The sequence below is a fragment of the Hyperolius riggenbachi genome, chromosome 12, assembly GCF_040937935.1.
Source record: "Hyperolius riggenbachi isolate aHypRig1 chromosome 12, aHypRig1.pri, whole genome shotgun sequence".
Lineage (NCBI taxonomy): Eukaryota > Metazoa > Chordata > Amphibia > Anura > Hyperoliidae > Hyperolius > Hyperolius riggenbachi.
The window spans coordinates 186,036,078-186,056,383 of NC_090657.1; the positions used below are offsets into that span (position 1 = coordinate 186,036,078).

Below are 20,306 nucleotides of genomic sequence, written 5' to 3' on the forward strand. Positions count from 1 at the left end.
TGGCAGTATGGCTCTCATACTACATGGAAGGGGGTAAGATTGATTTGTGATCTTTCATTTTCTAAAGACTATGGCCTGATGTGTGTATGCACCCTTAAAGAGAGTCTGAAGCGAGAATAGATCTCGCTTCAGACCTCATAGCTAGCAGGGGCATGCGTGCCCCTGCTAAAACGCCGCTATAGCGCGGCTTAACGGGGGTCCCTGTCCCCCCAAACCCCCTCCGAGCAGCGGGGGAGCGCTTCCTGGTTGGGGCAGGGCTAACCGCCACAGCCCTGCCCCATGCGCGTCTGTCAGACGCGTACCTCCGCCTCTCCCCCGCCCCTCTCAGTCTTCCTTCACTGAGGGGCGGGGGAGAGGCGGCGATGCGCGTCTGATAGACGCGACTGGAGGCAGGGCTGCAGCCGTTAGCCCTGCCTCCAGGAAGATCAGCTCCAGCGACCTTTTTCCGACCCAGGTTTGCGGGGGGTGGGTTGGGGGTGAAGGGACCCCCGTTAAGCCGCGGGATAGCGGCGTTTTAGCAGGGGCACACGTGCCCCTGCTATATATAAGACCTGAAGCGAGATTTAGTCTCGCTTCAGTGTCTCTTTAAGGCCTCGCTCAGACTATACACTGATGAGATTAGGCGCATGCTTGTTTTTGGTGTGATTCAGACACTACTGCAGCCAAATAGACCAGCAGGGCTGCCAGGAAACCGGTATTGTTTAAAAGGGAATACATATTAGGGATGATCAATGAGATGCAAATCGTTCTGAAATTATGCAAATTTGTTTGCAAATGTATGCAGTTTGAAAGTGGACCAATCAGTTTAAACCCAGGTTTAAATTGAGTGGTCCATTTTCAAGCTGCATACATTTGTGTAAATATTTGCATATATTTGCCTCAACTCTGTACAATTTGCATATCTGTGACCACCCCTAATATATATGACAGCCTCCATATTCTCCTCACTACAGCTATCCATTAAAAGAGCTCCTCTGATGTTCATTCCATTTTCATTATTTTGTTGATGTGTTTGCATCAACCAGGTTGGACCCGCAAAAATCTGGTCACTCTACCTTAAAGAACATGCATTAACAGTCTAAAAAGGTGCATATACACATCAGACCATAGTCTTTGGAAAATAAAAGATCACAGACCAATTTTACCCCCTTCCATGTAGTATGAGAGCCATACCTTCACAGTCTATTCTATGGAGCTGAACTCCCCATCAGACAGAAATCTTTGCAAAATGCTGCACACAAAGATGCTGTACACATTCAACAGATCAGTATCTTAAAAAGATCTGTTCTTGCAAAATGCATTCATAGTCTATGATATCTGCAGATCCTCATACACACCTTGTTTAACAGACATTCATCTGCAGATCAGATCCACCAGGATGGATTTTCAGATCTGCAGATGATTGTTTGTGATCTTTCATTTTCCAAAGACTATAATCTGATGTGTGTATGTAGCCTAATACTATGGAGGCTGCCATATTTATTTCCTTTTACACAAGACTAATTGCCTGGCAGCCCTGCTAATCTTTTTGGCTGCAGTAGTGTCTGAATTTATTCAGAATAACACCAGAAACAAGCATGCAGCCAATCTTGTCAGATCTGACAATAATGTCAGACACACACACATCTGATCTTCTGCATGCTTCTTCAGGGTCTATGGCTAAAAGTATTAGGGGTAGAGGATCAGCAGGACAGCCAGGCAGAGTACATTTGAAATCGGGGCCGGTAGACTTGGGCGCAGGATACAGCGGTATATGGCTGATCCTGTTTCTGCACAAGTCAGGGCCGATTTAATTACTATTCCCCTGTCCAGGCCGCCATGGATAGTGGGGGAATGAAATAATTCGGCTTCCAGCGATTGCTGGAGGCCGAATTATTGTGTTTTTAAGCAACCTCGGCGTTACTCACTGAGCAATGCAATAGGAGTGATTCCTATTGTAATCTATGGAGGCGCCGGCTGCGCCCAAATCTAGCAGCACTGAAAAGCACTGCTCCGGCCAGGAAACCGGTATTGCTTAAAAGGAAATAAATATGGCAGCCTCCATGACTCTCTCACTTCAGTTGTCCTTTTAAAAAAGCAGAAATTTACATTCTATTTTCATACACAACTGATAAACATTCGGGCCACATTTAGTGGCAGTGGTGCCTGTGCTGCAACACATATGCAGTGTTTTTAATGCAATGAACAAGCATAGTGGAAACTACTTGTGCGCAAACCCCATCCAGTTTGTGCTGGTTCACGCTGCAAGGGTTTTCAGGTCAGTTGTTTCTGACATTATTGTCAGATCTGACAAGATTAGCTGCATGCTTGCTTCTGGTGTAATTCAGACACTACTGCAGCCAAACAGATCAGCAGGGCAGCCAGGCAACTGGTATTTTTTAACCGGAAATAAATATGGCAGCCTCAACATCACTCTCGCCTCGGTATCACTTTAAGATCTAGAGCAGCCCTAGGCAAACTTCAGTCCGCAGGTGGTATCCAGTAACTCCAGCCTGGCAATAAGCGGGCAGATTCCTCTCCTCCACCCCCCCTCCCCCGCAGAGTTGTGAGCAGGCGGCAGAAGACTTGAAACGCACCTCGATCACCGATTCCCACGTTGTGTCTCCATGGCATTAGGGCGTCACACTGGCACCATGGGACATACCAGTGAGGAATACGCTGGCATGTGACCCCCTGTTACCATGGAGACACGACGCAGGAGTCTGTGGTCGAGGTGAGTTTCAAGTCTCCCACCGCCCGCTCGAAACTCTGCAGGGGGGGTGTTTGGAATTTAAGGAATGAGGTCTGCTGCATGCGACCCACGCCTATGAAAGTTTTTCCAGTCCTGATATAGAGTACCCCTCTTTAAAGGACAACTGTAGCAAGAGGGACATGAAGGCTGCCATTTTTATTTCCTTTTAAACACTACCAGTTGCCTGGCTATCCCGCTGACCCTCTGCCTCTAACACTTTTAGCCATAGACCCTGAACAAACATGCAGCAGGTCAGGTGTTACTGACAATATTGTCAGATCTGACAAGTTTAGCTGTATGCTTGTTTCTGGGGTGATTTAGACACTTCTGCAGCCAAAAAGATCAGTAGGGCTGCCTGGCAACTGGTATTGCTTACAAGGAAATAAATATGGCAGCCGCCATATTCTTTTTGCTTCAGTTGCCCTTTTAAAGGGAACCTAAACTGAGAAGGATATGGATTTTTCCTTTCAAAGTAATACCAGTTGCCTGACTCTTCCGCTGCTCCTGTGTCTGTAATACTTTCAGCCACAGCCCCTGAACAAGCATGCAGATCAGGTGCTCTGACTGAAGTCAGACTGGATTAGCTGCATGCTTGTTTCAGATGTGTGATTCAGCCACTACTAAAGCCATAGAGATCAGCAGGGCTGCCAGGCAACTGGTATTGTTTAACAGAAAACATCCATATCCCTCTTAGTTAAGGTTCCCTTTAAAAGGGAACCTTAACTGAGAGTAAGGCCTGGAACCCACTGAAATCCGCAAACGCAAAACGCAACCGCTAGCGTTTTGCCTGAGCGGTTTGCAAGCGGATTCATGCGAGTTTTTGGTCGCGTTTTGCAACAGTGTATTTTTTTCCTCAGCAGTTGTGTAGCGTTTTGCGTTTCGCGTTTTTATCCTGATTGGTCCTGTGAATTATTTTTAATTTTGTTACAGTGTGCTGAACCGCAAAACGCTAGCAAAACCGCCCAGTTTAGGTTTTGCTGAGCGTTTCTGCTAGCGTTTCAATACTTTACATTGAAGCGCTAACGCTCCCAAAATGCTGCAGGTCCTGCGTTTGCGTTTATGGGAAACGCAAACGCTCCTGTGGAAGTTACCCCATCCATTAACATCAGCTGAGCGTTTTGGCAAAACGCTAGCGTATTGTAGCGCTGCCAAAATGCTCAAAAAACCGCTCTTGTGGGTTCCAGCCCTAACAGAGTAACCAAGCAGCTCAGAGTGACCCAAACTACTAGAAATGTGTAGGGGGATAAAAGGGACCAAAAAGCCCTCTTACTAAAAAAGCAAAGCTTGGTGTAATTGCCTTCTTAAAACAGAAGGAAATTTGCAATAATTCAGTAATAAATGAACATTTGTGGTTACCCACAATGCACTACTACTAAATATGCAAATTATCACCCTGAGCTGCTTGGTTACTCTGTTGTACTCGTCCAAGCCCTATTTCATACAGCCTTATCAATCCCTGCCATGTACTGATGAGAACCAAAAGTCCGAAACAGGCTGTCTACATGTGGGTTTGATATGGCTGTGTAAAACTTAAAGCTATAGGCTTGCTATATACCAGCGGTTCTGGATGCTTGCTTAACTGAGAGTGATATGGATGTTTCCTGTTAAACAATACCAGTTGCCTGGCAGTCCAGCTGATCTCTGTGGCTGCAATAGTGGCTGAATCACAGACCTGAAACAAGCATGCAGCTAATCTAGTCTGACTTCAGTCAGAGCACCTGATCTGCATGCTTGTTCTGGGGCTGTGGCTAAAAGTATTAGAGACACAGGATCAGCAGGCGATTCAGGCAACTGGTATTATTTTAAAAGGAAAAATCCATATCCTTCTCAGTTTAGGTTCCCTTTAAGTGTAAGGTCAGTAGCATTTTTATAGTGGATACCATTAAAAAAAAAAAAATCCTGGTTACACTTGAAGGATCTTATTAATGGCCTCACGGCCTGGAGAAACTTGGTGGACCGTCCCTGCGTTCCTGAGATGTCAGACTACATCTTTATTTAGCCTTGTGATTTGCCGTTCAGTAGCCTGTGTGACAGCGACCGAGGGAACGATAGTCGCTCTTTCAATTAGCTTTCTCCTCTTACTTTGTCTCATTAGGAATTCTCTCCTCATATTCTCTGTAACCACATTCCCCTCTTGAAATTCTCGGCTGTTGTGCCACATGATGAGATAATTCCATGCGCACTCTTCAGGGAACAATTAGAGTGGTTCTAATTCTTTCTATGTTTACCGCCCAGTGGGGACGCAGAAATGAAAGCATTTCCGCGCTGAAAAGCGCAAGGTCAGGCGCCCAGGCCTGCATATTTAATTAGTCTCCGTCGTCCTTAATTGAGTGATAAATGTAACTCTATAATGTGGAAGTTTTGGTGGCGATTTTGTATCCTCATTAATTCGGGGGGCCGTATTTTGCCCAGAGAAACAAAAACCTTATGAATATTTTACTCCGTTGTTTTCATTGTAGGAATGAGCTCTGTCCCCAGAGCTGCGTTTAGGACTTGTTTTCCCGGCGGTAATTAGGCATTATTAATGTCCATCCATGCTAAACTGAAAGTGACGGTATGAGAGCGCCCGGACTGTGCGTGGGGACTTGCAATCACACTCGTGTTGGGAGAGAGATTTCTGCGCAGTTAGCGCGGCAGTTCTGTAGAGGGCTGTAGCTTCCTGGTAACGGCACACTATGTTGTTTTATGTAAAGTTGTGGCCTGAGCAGTTCTTTGCTGGGGTGGAAAGGATGGGGCAAGAATTAAGGCCTGGAACCCACTATGGGCGTTCTTTGAGCACTTTGTGATTTGAAAAGCTCTTGCTAATGTAATGCTATGGGTGTGATTCCACTAGAGCGATCTGATTTTATAGAAATCCCCCATAGTATTGCATTAGCAAGAGCTTCTTCAAATCACTAATGCTTAGAAAAGGCTGCTAGTGGGTTTGAGCCCTTAGGCCTCTTTCACTCCAAGACGTTGCGTTTTAGGGGGACGTTAGATTGCATAACGTGCCCCTAACGCAACCCATGGTGGTGTGGAAGTTGGACGTCAGATGGAGCCGTGTTATGAGGCTCTTGGTGCGCCAGTGCTGGGCCGAAATTACGCATGAGCGTAATTACGCATCGTAATTCAATGTAAATTTACGTGTAAGCGTTACGCGTAACTTACGGTCTTACGCGTAATTATTTACGCGTAAGACCGTAAGTGGTATCGTAATGACACTGTCTACCGTAATTGCTAGGCATGCGTAATTTTGCGAACACTTGCGTGTAATTTTACGCGTAATTACTAACGTAAAATCTCCCATTTTCTAAGAGTAGCCAATCAGTCAACATCCTAAGCAACCAATAGTATCTTCTCCCGCCCTTCAGTATAAGCGTACGTTTTGACGCATACGAATGATATGTACGCAATAACTGTCACATTGACAGCTATTGCGTACATATCGTCCGCATGCGTCAAAAAAACGCATTAATGGGTATTACGGCACTACGCGTAACATCGTAGTGTAAGCGCCTTCATTACGGTATCCTTACGCGTAATTGCGTAAGTTTACGTGTAATTAGTGATGTACCGTAGATAATTTCCTTCGCCGTAACCGTAATTGCGTAATGCGTAATAGCGTAAAATTACGCGTAATGATCCGTAAGCGTAGATTTTTCCATTACGAGCAGCACTGTGGTGCGCTGTTTTCGTTCTATCTATACTGATAGTACAGCCGCTCCAGGATAGTGATGGGAAGTCCGGATCTTTTCAAGGATTCGGATGATTCGAATCGGATCATTGAAAAGATCCGGATCTTTGAACCAAATCATTTGAATCGTTTTACTAGGGAAGCAGACTGGGTGTGAAATGACTAGCAGGACAGGACTTTCCTGCACTGTACATTCTGTATCAGTGTTCTCCCCAGGCTTTTTTAGCCGGGTGCTCCACCCGGCTAGATTTGGTGACCACCCGGCTGTCATCGGCTCCCCTCCTCACCTCCTCCTATGCTGTAAGCACAGTTGCCCTGCATTTTCAACTCGCCCCACCCGGCTACTATTTTATGCCACCCGGCTACTATTTTATGCCACCCGGCTGGAAAAAAATTCTGGGGAGAACACTGTGTATGTTCCTGTTTCTTCCAGACAGACATCCACTGTAAATCGAATCGTTCATTGTGATGATCCGGATGATTCGACTCACCAAAAAGATCCGGATCAAATGAACGATTCATTCATGGTCAACACTATGAGTCCAGGTTAAGTCACCACAGTGCAGTGAATATTAATTACGCAGCTAAAGCCCAGTATAACGCACAGCATGTGCAGAATGTGCAGTGTTACAATGTAACGCAACGTGGCCACTGTGAACAGCCCATTTTTCATTGCTGTGCGGTGGGCTGCGTTACAGGCTGCTCTAACGTGCGCCTGTAACGTCCCACTGTGAAAGCAGCCTTATATAGGTTTTTTCTGTCTGTCTTACTTATCATTCTCCTGTTTCATTCTTTTGCATCCATCTATTCTTGCCTGGTGTGGCTTCTTTTCCTTATTCTGCTCTCACGCCCACCCCCACCAACCCTTTTTATTCTGTAGTTTTTTTGCATTCTTACAGGGGAGTAACTACAATTCACAAATGGTGACAATCAGGTCTTTGAAAGTGGTGAGCAGAAATTATGCCAATCCGTAACTATGCGTTATAATTTGCAAATACTCATCGTAATGCGAAATTTGCGGATTACATGTAAAAAATATTTGTGTGGAATCGTAATCGCTACCTGTAATTATGCATATTAGCGTAATTCATGCAAAACTGAATTTGTGGTATGCGGCGGCTCCATAGACTTCAATGATGGGCAAACGGCCGCCAACTTTAGCGGTTAATAGCAAAGCCCGCTTACGAGCTAGAAACCCCAAATTTACAGAGTGTGTGGAGGAGGACAGTAGGTACAAAAGGAGGAAAAAAAATCAAAAAGACCTTATAGTTTTTGAGAAAATCAATTTTTAAATTTCTTGTGCAGAGTGTGGGAAATGTTGCCGACTAAAACATACGGGGGCTTTGCTATTAACCGATGGAGCATTTCCCACACTCTTCACGAAAACTTAAAATCTATTTTCTCAAAAACTACAAGGTCTTTAAAAAAAAATAAAAAAGTGTTGCTCTTGTACCCACTGTCCCCCTCCACATACCCTGCAAATTTGGTATTTCTAGCACGTAAGGGGGCTTTGCTATTTACTGCTTAAGTCGGTGGCAAGTGACTTTAATGCAAATAGTTGCAAATTTGTTTAGGCGTAATTAGGGTTCACTATCGTTGTGCGCTGTACGTAACGTAATTGCAATTACGCAATGCTTAAATGTGAAAGATCATGTGAAATTTTGCGGGATCGTAATTGACCCATTACAAGCACCACTAGTCTTTGATACCACCTCCCCTCCAACAGTTTAACCATGTAGAGCTACCGTATCATTTTCCTTCAGTATTGCGTCCACCCCCTCCCACACACACCACCCCATGTCCACCTCTGACTCCATGTAGAGGTGGTGCAAGGTTGTAAGTATGCTGTGACTTAACAGGAGCAAAGACAAACATTGGGACTAGACTGTGGGTGAAGGTAAGTGAGGCTCACAGGAGAACATCACTGCACACTTTGGGCTAGTGCACACCAAAAAGCACTAACGCAATCGCAAATGCTCAGCGCTTTTTGAAGTGATTTTTCAGAGCGGTTCTAGGCATGTGCCTAGCGATTTTCCCATACCTAGCGATTTTTGGAGCATTTTGGTGTAGCGTTTTTTTTATATTTTTGCGGAAATATTGCATTATTGCAACTCAGTAATTTTAGCCCATAGAAAGTGAAGACCGGCACCATCCAAATGTATCATAGCTCTTTAATGTTGAACAGACACTAAAGACATCATATATGACGTTTGTAATAAAAAAAGAAATAAACAGTGAGTTGTCTGTCCCATATCACTTTATGCAAGCAAAACATACAGTCAACTACGATTTCAAATATTAGAACAGGTGCCCCCTTTAAGACGAGAAGCAGACAGGGTTAAAAGATTGCTTTACAGGGAAGCCGTGTGGATCAGAAGATTAGATACATTAGAACCCCAGGGTATGAATAGGAATACAATATGCTGCCATTTATTTAATCAGATAGGCATCATTTATAGTCTATCCTCTTTATTAATGTTATCATCTTGCTGCATTATTTTGTTTTAGATTTGGTCCCTTTGGATGTCTTGGAGGTGTGCAGGGTGAGAGCAGTTTAGCCACCTTGAGCGCTGTGTTGACTTAGTGACCACGTGTGAAGTCTGTTTACATTCTGCACACGTGGTCCACTGACGTCGGTACCAGGAGGGACGGCGGTGTCTGCTGTTCTGACAGTCTGCGAGGTTTCCCATCTGGTCTGCTCTTCCCAGGAGCGTGTCCATGATGGTAACTTCATCACCTTGCAGACCATTGGTCGGTGTCTGACAGTGACCGGAGCGATGGCGGTGAGGATTTCCACTCTCACTCTGCGTAGATGGGTGTTCCAGGAGCTGCCCACATTTAAATGTTAGGATACAAGTTCCCCATCAGGTCCACCAGAGAGGGTGAGAGGGGATCGGTTGCCATAGGCAATGGTCTAATGTGATTGGTTTATTTCCATGTCTTGTAGATATATAAAGCCTAGTGAATGTATTGTGATTTTAGACACTGACATGAGCTTGAAAAAGGAGGTACTCCCTCCGAAACGTTGTATATGATGTCTTTAGTGTCCGCTCAACATTAAAGAGCTATGATACATTTGGATGGTGCTGGTCTTCACTTTCTACAGGTTGAACTTGGAGCCGGGAGTGCTGCCTGACTCAAAGACCTTGGCACATCATCTTGAAGCTTACATAGGAGTGCTGTTCACTTGTACTTTTAAAGTAATTTTAGTCCAATCACAAAAGCATTGGACCAATCAAAGCATGCAGTCAGTCCAGAAGTATTTAAAGGATACCACCAGGGAAAGCAAAACCACTTAACTGGGGCTTCCTCCAGCCCCTGGTAGCCGTCCTGTGTGGCGCAGAAGAAGCCGACCCAGAAGCCCAGCTGGAAAGGTCGGCTTCTGCAGTGGAGAAGACCAGGAGCCACCAGAGCTGTGGCGGGGGCACAGGACAGCTGCCAGGGGCTGGAGTAAGGCCCAGCCAGGTAAGTGGATTTTTTTTCTCCTGGATGTATCCTTTAACCAAACCTAGAATGCAAAAAAAAACCAACCCAAAACTTCCTCGGAACTTGGAAATAGGAAAACAGAAATTAGGAAAACCACAGAATCGGTAATCGCCATTGATGAAAATCAAAATTTCCATGTATTTGATAATCAATTTCCGAACATCCCTACTTTTACAGTGGCGACTTCTTTAGGAACTTCAGAGAGGATGCACAGATGAGCCTCTGCTGGCCACAAACTGCCCAGCGTCCACAGTGCCTCCTTCCCTGGAGCCTATAGCCAAGGGCGAATTTATACTTTTTCTGCCCCTCTAGGCCAACTTTCTTGTGACTTCCCTTTCATGGGCAACAGCCCCTCCCATTCCAAGTGCAGCTTCCATTTCCAAATGTAGCATCCATTTGTAGCAGACCACCTCTTTTATGTATATCTTCCTTGGACAGAATTCCATGCATTGCTTCCCTTTTTACAGCCTTCCTTTTCTATGTGCAACCTCCTGTTCTACATGCAGTACCCCCTCTTCCATGTCCAGCTGGAGCCGCCCAGGGCCCGGCCTATGTGGCCTTCCCAGAAATCCAGCCCAGGTAATAACACACTTCTTTAGACCCTTACCCTTGGCTTGCTTTTTTACCTACCCTTTCCTGGTCTACCTTCTTTTCTGTACATATCTCACTGTTTTACTAACCTTCCCTCCATTTGTTGTCTTGTGTTCTTCTTCATCACTACCATTTTTTTCTGCCTTTTCTTTCAACCTCCCTCCCCCTCCTCCTAAATCTCCTCCTTTTCTACTCCTCTCTTCCCAACATTTTCTCATGGCAAGAGCCTTTGCACTAAATTCTATTTTGAGTAATAACCACTCCATCATTGATACATGCTTCAACCCTTACACTGTTTACCAGAAATTCTAAGTTGCATGAAGGGTGCAATTGAAAGCAAATTTGTTTGCATTCGACTAGATGAACATTTTGTTGCAGTTTGATTAGATTTTTGGCCAGTTCAAATTGGCAGCAACTGCATTTGATTGGTCCAATTTTAAGCTTAATAAAATGTGCATCTCATTGATCATATCCGAATAGGAGTGGTGGGAAGACCTCAGTACAAGTACAATGTTTTCCCCAGGCTCTTTTAGGGCCCGTTTCCACTCTCGCGGAAACGGCCGCGAATCCGCAGAGTTTCCCCGCAGGCAAATCGCGCGGGGAAACTCTGCCATAGGGGACAACGGCGCCGCCGGCCGAATCGCTTGCAGTAACGATTCGGCCGGAAACCCCCACAGAATTCGCGGCGGAGGCTGCGATTCCCATAGCCGTGCATGGCACGGCTGATGGGAATCGCCTGCGATCCCGCCCACCCGCTCAGTGCCGGCGTGCGTCTACGAGACGCACGCCGCACTAGTGGAAACGAGCCCTCAGCCGGGTGCTTCACCCGGCTAATTTTGGTAAGCACCCGGCTTTCATTGGCTCACCTCCACATTCTGCTCCTATGCTGTAAGCAGAGATGCACAAGCCCTGCATTCCTCCCTCATGCCCCACCTGGGAATTTTTTTCATGCCACCTGGTAGGAAAAAAATTCTGGAGAGAACACTGAAGTTGAAGTCCACAGACTGCAAGTAACCATTATGGCTCCCATGGACGTTAAAGCACTTCTCAAACAGAAATATCAGATTTGGGTGGACTAACCATTTAAGTAGAAACCTTTCAGATGTTTACACTATGATATATACAATAATTCCCGTACTTCACCCATGTGTTGGAGTTCTCAACATAGCGCTCCAGGAGTCCATCGAGGATAACATCACAGAAGACGTGTTTTTGGCTGTAGGCCTTCACAAATGTTTGACCATTCCTTTGCGGCTGCAGAATCTCATTCATAAGCTTAAGGATCTGAAGGGCAAAAAACAAAACATGAAAAACTCAATTTGTAATCAAAAATGGAAACCGTATTTGTATTTTTGTTCTGTTGTGCTTTAGTTATTAGTGATGATCGTAACCTGCTAATTCCGAGTACACAATTTCGCATACATTTTCGCAATTACACCCATATGTGATTACGATGTGTAAATTCAACTGATTTTGTGTAATCATTCGTAATTTTGCGTATCTTTTGCATAATTTCGTGACAACCTTTTCCGGTTAATAGCAGTGTCCCCATACTTGCTATTGTCCCCAAAATTGCTACATATAGTAAGGGGAATAGTGGGTACCAGTCAAAAAAATTTTTTTGCAAAAAAAAAAAGCTTTTTTAAAAATGCAAAGTAATTTTTTTTTTAAACAGAAAAATTACGGTTTGAAGAAAACAGCGGCGATCGGGGGATCAGAGCGGGCCGGCGGCGACCGGAGAGGTGATGTAGGTAGCCAAGTGCTAGCTACACCCCCGCCAAAAATTTGACGCAGAAAGGCCCTCCAGGGGCTGAGCAATCCACCGCAGCGGTAATGAAGGAGCTGAGCTCGTCATTACCACCAAGGTGGTTAAAGAGGAGCTGTTAGGTATAGGGTCTCAGAGAAAAAAAACACATATATCAGTAGCTAAATATTGGCTGTACTTACATTACATATGCATTTCACTGTCCACATTTGGATTTCACAGAATTTTTTTATAGTATTTGCAGAGAATGATGCTCCTGACAGCTCATGGCAGGTTCCATGTTTGTCTGTCTCCTATGAAGCCAATTGTGATGTCATATCCTCCCTGCTTCCTGATGATTCACTCACAAAAAAGATCCTAATGGTTCATGATCTGGACAACACTACTGTGCAGTGAATATTAATTAGCCATGTGGCTAGGAACAATAGCGGACTCATGCAGTATACTCTAATGGAACATGTGCCCTGTGATTTTTCAGTGCTGTGAGTTTAGGCTGCTGTTACAAGCTGCTGTAACATGAGCCTGTAACTTCCTACTGTGAAAGTAGCCTTAGGGCATGATAGGGAAATGAAGGGGAGGACCCAAGGTAGTGCAGTGGGGAAAAGAAGCAACCCCAGAATGTTTTGCAGTAACTGGTATGCGTCCTGCTGGCCTCCTTAGGGGCCTGGGAATCACAGCCTTGCTGTTCAGTACACATCAAAATAAGAGAGATTTTTAACTTCAGTATTGCCTTTTTGGCTTCCTTCTAAACTGTTTAACACAGGAGAATAGAGGTTTAAATTAGCTTTTGCAGCCTGACAGTTACTCTTTAAGAACTCTTGGTAGGTAAAGCAGATGCACCAACAACATTACAATACACTAAAAACAGAGGTTGTGGTGGACTTCAGGCAGTGCTGGGCCGAAATTACGCATGAGCGTAATTACGCATCGTAATTCAATGTAAATTTACGCGTAAGTGCTACGCGTAAATTACGGTCTTACGCGTAATTATTTACGCGTAAGCAGTAGAGTGGTATCGTAATTACACTGTCTACCGTAATTGCTAGGTATGCGTAATTTTACGAACACTTACGCGTCATTTTACGCGTAATTACTAACGTAAAAACTCCCCTTTTCTAAGAGTAGCCAATCAGTTAACATCCTAAGCAACCAATAGTATCTTCTCCCGCCCTTCAGTATAAGCGTACGTTTTGACGCATACGAATGATATGTACGCAATAATTGTCACATTGACGGCTATTGCGTACATATCGTCCGTATGCGTAAAAAAATTCGCATTAATGGGTATTACAGCACTACGCGTAACATCGTAGTGTAAGCACCTACATTACGGTATCCTTACGCGTAACTGCGTAAGTTTACGCGTAATTACAGTGATGTACCGTAGATAATTTCCTACGCCGTAATTGCGTAATGCGTAATAGCGTAAAATTACGCGTAATGATCCGTAAGCATAGATTTTTCCATTACGACCAGCACTGACTTCAGGTAGAAAGACACAGTTGGTCTATTTTCAAAAACTCTTTTATTCACACTAAAAAAACTCTACTTGACATATGTTTTGCAGGACAATCCTGCTTCATCAGGCAAACTGTGGGATCACCTGTGGTTCACGGTCTGTGAGCTCAGTGCCTCAAAGACTTTGGAAGCCCCAAGCTCATAGACCTTTGACCACAGATTCTTACAATATGGTAAGTCCACCACTACCAACTATTACATTGTCCATCCTTGGTGAAGGAGTGTTACCCCTGTTTCCTGATACTACAGAGAGTGACTGCTTAACCTGAGTGGGGTCGGGTTTATTCTCCCCATCTGCCTACACAGTAGTTTCCTTTGGGTCAACCCACTTTGTGAGTATTACTCAAATTCAGTTGTTAGAAATGATTTATCGTTATTACATGCTACACTGTTGGGCTCTCGGTTCCCCCTTCTTTCTTGTTTTTAAAGCATTCTGCTTACATGTTGTTTATCATCAGCGCTGGTGGCTTCGAGGTCATAGTCCTCCTGCCGGCTGTTGAATGAGATGAGAAACCTCAGCCCCTCGCCGTCCTCACATGATTTCACCTGCGTGAACTGGAACTGCTTCTTCAGGGTGCCCTTCTCTATGTTGAAAATCATCTGGGTGGCAAAGTCAATCTAAAAGAGAGGACCAGAGATTTCAAGAAACACTTCACCAGCTAGGTTAGACATCATGTTACAATATGGCCCTTAGCTTTTATCAAAGCGATTCCGTGTCGCATAAGGCCCAATTCACAACCTCTATGGAACATATCAAATGCCTTTATATTCCCACCTGCCCCCCCCCCCCCCCCCCCCACACACACACACACTTTACAAATAGTCATTAGGTAAAAAGGAATGTTGAGTAAAAACAAAAAGAAACACGTTCTTCAAGTGAAGTTCACTGAAGATACTGAGCCTCTCCCCCTCTTTGCACAGAGGTATGATAAAACTAGATAAAACATTTAACCACTTAAAGGACCAGGGGTGTTTTGCCTGATCTGTGCTGCGTGGACTCTCCAGCCCACAGCACAGATCATGATTGAGCCAGGGCGACCAGACTTCCCAACCCCCCCCCCTTTTTCCCCACTAGGGGGATGTCCTGCTGGGGGGGTCTGATCGCTGCCGGCTATTTTTGATCAGCGGGGGGGGGGGGCTCCTCAAAGCCCCCTTTCGCAGTGATTCCAAGCCTCCCCGTCCTTCCCTCCCTCTCCACTCCCCCCTGGGCGGCGCAGGATGGAGATTCGTCCTGCGCCGCCTCTAATAGGCTTCAGCCTAACAGAATGCGGTGATCCCCGGCCAATCAGAGGCCGGGGATCGCCGATCTCCTTTACGGCACTGCTGCGCAGCAACGCCGTATGATGTAAACATTTTTTAATGTAAACATTTCTTCCCCGCGTGTTTACATTTCGCCTGCGAGTTGTGATCGGCGGCTCGCAGGTTGTTCACGGAGACACCCTCCGTGAACTGACATGGAAAGGCCACTCAAACGAGCGGCCGTTTCCATGTAAAACCACTTAACACCTAGGTCCACTGATCGGCTGACCGTGGTCGTTAAGTGGTTAAAAAGATAGAAAAAATGGGCATTCTGTCAGACTAAAGCGTAACCCTCACTGATAAGGAATTACAGTTAGTAAACTTTTTCCTTGCTGGGAACAGCTTCTGAGAGTAATGAATAGATAAAACAGAGGTCAATATCTTAGATATTTTAGTTTCTAGGTCATTGAAATACTGTGCAGCATAAGAGACAATACAACATTTTGTTAGCTGATACAGTACACAGAAAATAGTGGGATTTTGAAAAAGTCACTTTTAGGAGTACGAAGATGGATATAATCATTTATCTCACCAGTTTGTCTTCCCATTGAGTTTCCTTTAGTTTCAGTCGATAAAGTTTTTGGCAAGTTACCTGTAAGATTCTCTTCTGCCTCCGGTATCTGTACTTGTAGACAGTGAAGTTGTGCTGCCGGAGCCCCTTACAGTCCGCCGAGTCCTGCGGAGAGAATGAGAGGAGCTGACAGCTGACAGTGATGTCTCCCCTTACGCTGCTCTACCACAGCTGATGAATACTTTATATCTGAAAGGTCTTATCTCGGCTTCCGGGCGATTATCTCAGCCGGCCTGGTGCTTTTCTACCAGTCATGCTGAAGTCTTTCTGTGAGGAGAACACTGCTAGAGGTCAGCAAGCTAGCCTTCCGATTTTACTCCACAACTAAGGGCGTATTTGTTTTGATACTTGTACATACTTCGATGCTTGTTCATTTTATTTCTAAGGCATGGCCGTAAACAAATTCAGCATTTTACGACGATTCCAATTTGTTCCAGTTTTGTTTGTTTTTTTCTTTCTTCTGATTAGCTTGAGAGTCTAGCCACAGTTTATGAAGGCCCAACTATATTGATAGGCTTCATCACCACGCTCTTGGCGTTGGGCATAAAGTCTCATGTTTGCTAATCAGAATTTGCCAATCAGATTTAATTATTTCATAGAATTAGATAAAGAAAGGAAAAGGAGAAACAGACCAAAAGAAGAAAAGTACCGTATCATCCAGCATACGAGACGCCCCCCCCAACCCCCGGAATCCTGCAATTACGATAGAATTTCGTAATTGCCACCGCCCTCACAGTAGAAATGGATCGGAACCCTGTGTTCAACGCGGAACTCAGCCGCTCTCTAAAGTGTGCCCCAGTCCAGAGCCCCCCTGCGATATTGCAAGGCCTAAAATAAAGTGCTCCAGCATGTATAACTGCACCTTTACAAAGAGAACGAGTTTGAGGTGGCTGCAGGCAGAGCCTCCTGATAAATTTAAAACGACAGTAAGTGTAGGGCTCTTTGCATCATCAGATACGGTGAGGCCCAGAACCAAGTATCACATGCTCAGAATGCATGACTGCTAAGTGCACCCTGCCAAAGAGTACCTGTTTCAGAAGTAGCTACAGGTAGAGCCTCCTGACACACTTAAAGCGACAGTATGCGCAGCAAACTTTGCCTTATCAAATGCCTCAAGGCCCAGAATCAAGTGTCTCAGCATGCATGACCACCAAGTGCACCCCGGCATAGAGCATCCGTCTCAGAAGTGGCTGCAGGCAGAGCCCCCTGATCCATCTAAAGCAACAGCACATGCAGGGGCCCCTACACCACCAGACACCGCAGAACCCAAAATCAAGTGTCCCAGCATGCACGACCGCGAAGCGCACTCTGGCCAAGAGCACCTGACCCTGAAGTTGCCGCAGGCAGAGCCCCCCAATACTTCAAAAGCAACAGGGACCCCTTCACCATCAGACCCCGCAATTCCCAAAATCAAGTGTATCAGCATGCTAAGTGCAGCCCAGCAAGGAGCTCCCATCCCAAAAGTGGCCGCAGGCAGAGCCTCCCGATATATCCAAAAGCGACAGCAAATGCTGGAGCCCCCGCACCACCAGCAACTACAATTAGCAACTGCAACCCATGAATCCCCCCCCTGACCTCAGTAATCACCCCATCCCGCACAACCACTGTCAAAAACACCACGTCCATCCTCCCGATCAAAACACTTAACACGATACGAAACTACGAAATCTCGCACCAAACCGCAAAACCATGCAACGGAAATCTCGCCCACGGGTTTGTCTGCGGGGCAATTACGAATTTGTGACATACTGATGAGGTTTGCATCAGCAACCACGGAAACAAAACCGTGCAAACCTCGGCTCAACATTTATCTGCACACTGCCCTACGCTGGACACCACACACACACACATACATTACCAGCACTTGTTCAAGTTGGGGGGCTGCCCCACACTCCCAGTTGTCCCACCCGCTGGAGAACACGGTGAATAGAAGAGAAATCACCAAGGGAAAAGTGTAGAAGTGTATACAATAGCCAATTAACACTACCCTTAGAATAGTATGGCTAGAATTTGAATTTCTCAGAACAAAAATTATACAGCTTTAGCCATCTGTTTTGTTCGTTGGTAACAGTCATTGGGGCCTCGGGGGGGGGGGGGGGGGGGGGGGCGTGAGTACTCTATCTCTAAGAGCTCATTAGCCGACTTGATATTGTAGGGCTAATGTGGGTACCCCAATGTTCAATAATTAGTTGCTTACCAATCAAGGTTAAAAACATTAAGAGGTCCTCAGATAATTCGATAGTAGCTTGCAGGCCGTGACCAAAGATTGCCTCTATTTTATTAATACTGAGGTCTAGGCCTGTGTTTACTCTTAGAAAAACCTCAACTTTTTTCCAGAATTTCTGGATTGAGGGACAGGACCACCAAATGTGAGAATAATGTAAAACTGGACGAGAACATCTCCAGCAAATAGAGGGAACGGAACTGTATAATTTATTAATGACATCCAGAGTAGAATACCAGCGCATAATTACTTTATATTGCATTAACTGAAGTAGTGTATTTTTAGGCATCCAAATATTCTCTATAAAGCTCGACCAGCTTTTATCGTCCAAATTAATTTTCAGTTCACCTTCTCACTAGTGTTGGGCGAACACCTGGATGTTCGGGTTTGGGCCGAACAGGCCGAACATGGGCCAGATGTTTGGCATGTTCGGCCCGAACCCCGAACTCAATGGAAGTCAATGGGACCCCCGAACATGCCCATTTTGGGGGCCCTATGGGGTCGCAGGCATAAGGGGGGAGCATGCCCCGATCGCGGGGGGGTCGGAAATTCCCCCCACCCCCTCCGCTAGCGCTCCCCCCTCTGCCCGCTTCCCCATAAAAAAAGTTTAATGCAAGTTAAATAGTACCGGTGGCTGGCAGTGGAGTGAGGAGGAGGAGTCCGAGTAGGAGAGTGACGCGTTGAGGCCGGGCAACGGGCGGTTCAGCGGTAGTACCCTTGTGGTACTTCTGCCCTTTCTCTGACCTCACGTCCTCTGCATACGAGGGTACGCGTCACGCGTACCCTCGGATGCGTCATCACGTAGAGGATAGGGCCTAGAGACCTGATTTCTTTGAGTATGTAACTTGATATTTGGTAATATATAAAAAATGGAAAATGTGGAGGCGGGCTGGCTAGACCGAAATCCCAGAGTCTGGTATCCTGTTCTAAACCGGTTCCATTAAGCCAAGTCCTGTCCATCCCTGGGATAAAACCAGGGTTGTTAGCTATGGATAATAGGGGGCATGGTCCTGGGAGTGTTTTAATCAAATATTCAAGAGTAGTCAGGGTTGGGCCTATTAGTGGTTGAGTGCAACCTCTAGACAACATGTTCAGTACTTGTAGATTGCATGAGAGGGCAAAATGTTCGCTCAGATATTCTAGCTCCAGATCTGTCCAGAAGCTATGATCTTTGCTCCAGTTTCTATATATGGTAATGAGTAATGTATCGGGAGAGGGCTGGAGTTGTTGACTCTGGAGGTAACAGTTCAAAGTGGACTTAGGGCAACGGGGGTTCGGGGGAAGCCAGTGTGCAGTCAGCATTCAAGAGAGGAGTGGAGCTGTATACATATAGTGATACACAACACACTCGCCCTCTGCCGGCAGAACCAAGTCTTTCCCGGCAGTCCCAAGTATCTCATGGCAGTCATCAGTCTCTCCTGGTCGCCCCTAGTCTTTTCTTGCAATCCCAAGTAACTCCTAGCAGTCCAAGTCTCTCCTGGCAGCCCTAGGCATTCCCCAGTCTCTGCCGGAAGTCCTTATCCCTTCTGACAACCTGGAAGCTTCTCCTGGAAGCCCCAAGTCTCTCTTGGCACCTCTAGGCAGTCCCTGAATTGTTTCCAGTAGTCACAGTCCGCCTCAAAGCTGGCTATTGCATAAAATGTTTTGAGTGGCTTGGAGAGGCAAATCCTTGCTTTCCCCTTTGCTCAGTTATCCCCAATAATGTATAGTGCATTTTTAACCAATTTGTTCGTATTACCATTTGGGACAAGTTCCAAAGTGAACAACATCTGATTCAACTCTACCTCATGTAACCCAAGTAAAGCATTCAAATTGGTGGTACAGGACTTACACAACCACTGTGGTTGTCAAACACGTGCCGACAACTTTCTCAGCACCACTGGTTGGTGAAAGAGGGGTGATAGAAGAAACTCTTCCATCACCCCTCTTCCACCACTGGGTGGCGCTGTAACGCTAACACAGTCTGGATCTCGATAACATGTCATATTATGTGATCGGAACCGAGAAGACATGTTGGGATTACATCACTGTGGTGGAAGAAGAAGCCGATACAGCCGTCTGGACGGGTAACTATAAAAGCTCCCTGACACCAGCATTGCATACCCAGCCGAGTCTGCCAGGCTGAAGAAGGCACACATTCTCAGTGGCAGGAAAAAATTGTCCCTGAGGCCAAATATAGTTTTACTGCTAAAAGTTAAAAGCAAAGGTCACCATACACTGCAGCTGGTTTATTATCAGCAAACGCGTGATCGGCGCTGCGCTAGGGGACTCCAGCCTCTCTCCCTGGCTACCTGTATTTTTCTTGGGCCACTGGGAAACCCCATATCCCTGCTCTTCTTCCGGGGACCCGTCGGGGGTGAGGCGTGACATCATCGGGGGATAATATAGCCATTTGGTTTCAAAGATAAGTGCTTCGGCCTGACTGTTACAGGTTTTGTTTTTGTTATT

The 20,306-nt window shown here is 45.7% G+C and overlaps 1 protein-coding gene and 1 long non-coding RNA gene across 5 annotated transcripts in view; one reads left to right on the plus strand and one right to left on the minus strand.

The window, feature by feature from the left end:
- LOC137541205 (formin-H-like) overlaps positions 1 to 20,306 on the minus strand; it is a 174,937-nt gene that overhangs the window by 78,861 nt on the left and 75,770 nt on the right. For both annotated transcript variants that reach the window (XM_068262386.1, XM_068262387.1), the window contains 3 exons: positions 15,656 to 15,739; positions 14,206 to 14,382; positions 11,620 to 11,765 (listed from right to left, as the gene is read on the minus strand). In XM_068262386.1, the coding sequence (XP_068118487.1) occupies positions 11,620 to 11,765; positions 14,206 to 14,382; positions 15,656 to 15,739 (407 nt within the window). The remainder of the gene's footprint in view (positions 1 to 11,619; positions 11,766 to 14,205; positions 14,383 to 15,655; positions 15,740 to 20,306) is intronic.
- The window catches only part of LOC137541206 (uncharacterized), a 426,898-nt gene that overhangs the window by 38,690 nt on the left and 367,902 nt on the right, over positions 1 to 20,306 (plus strand). The window lies entirely within an intron of this gene.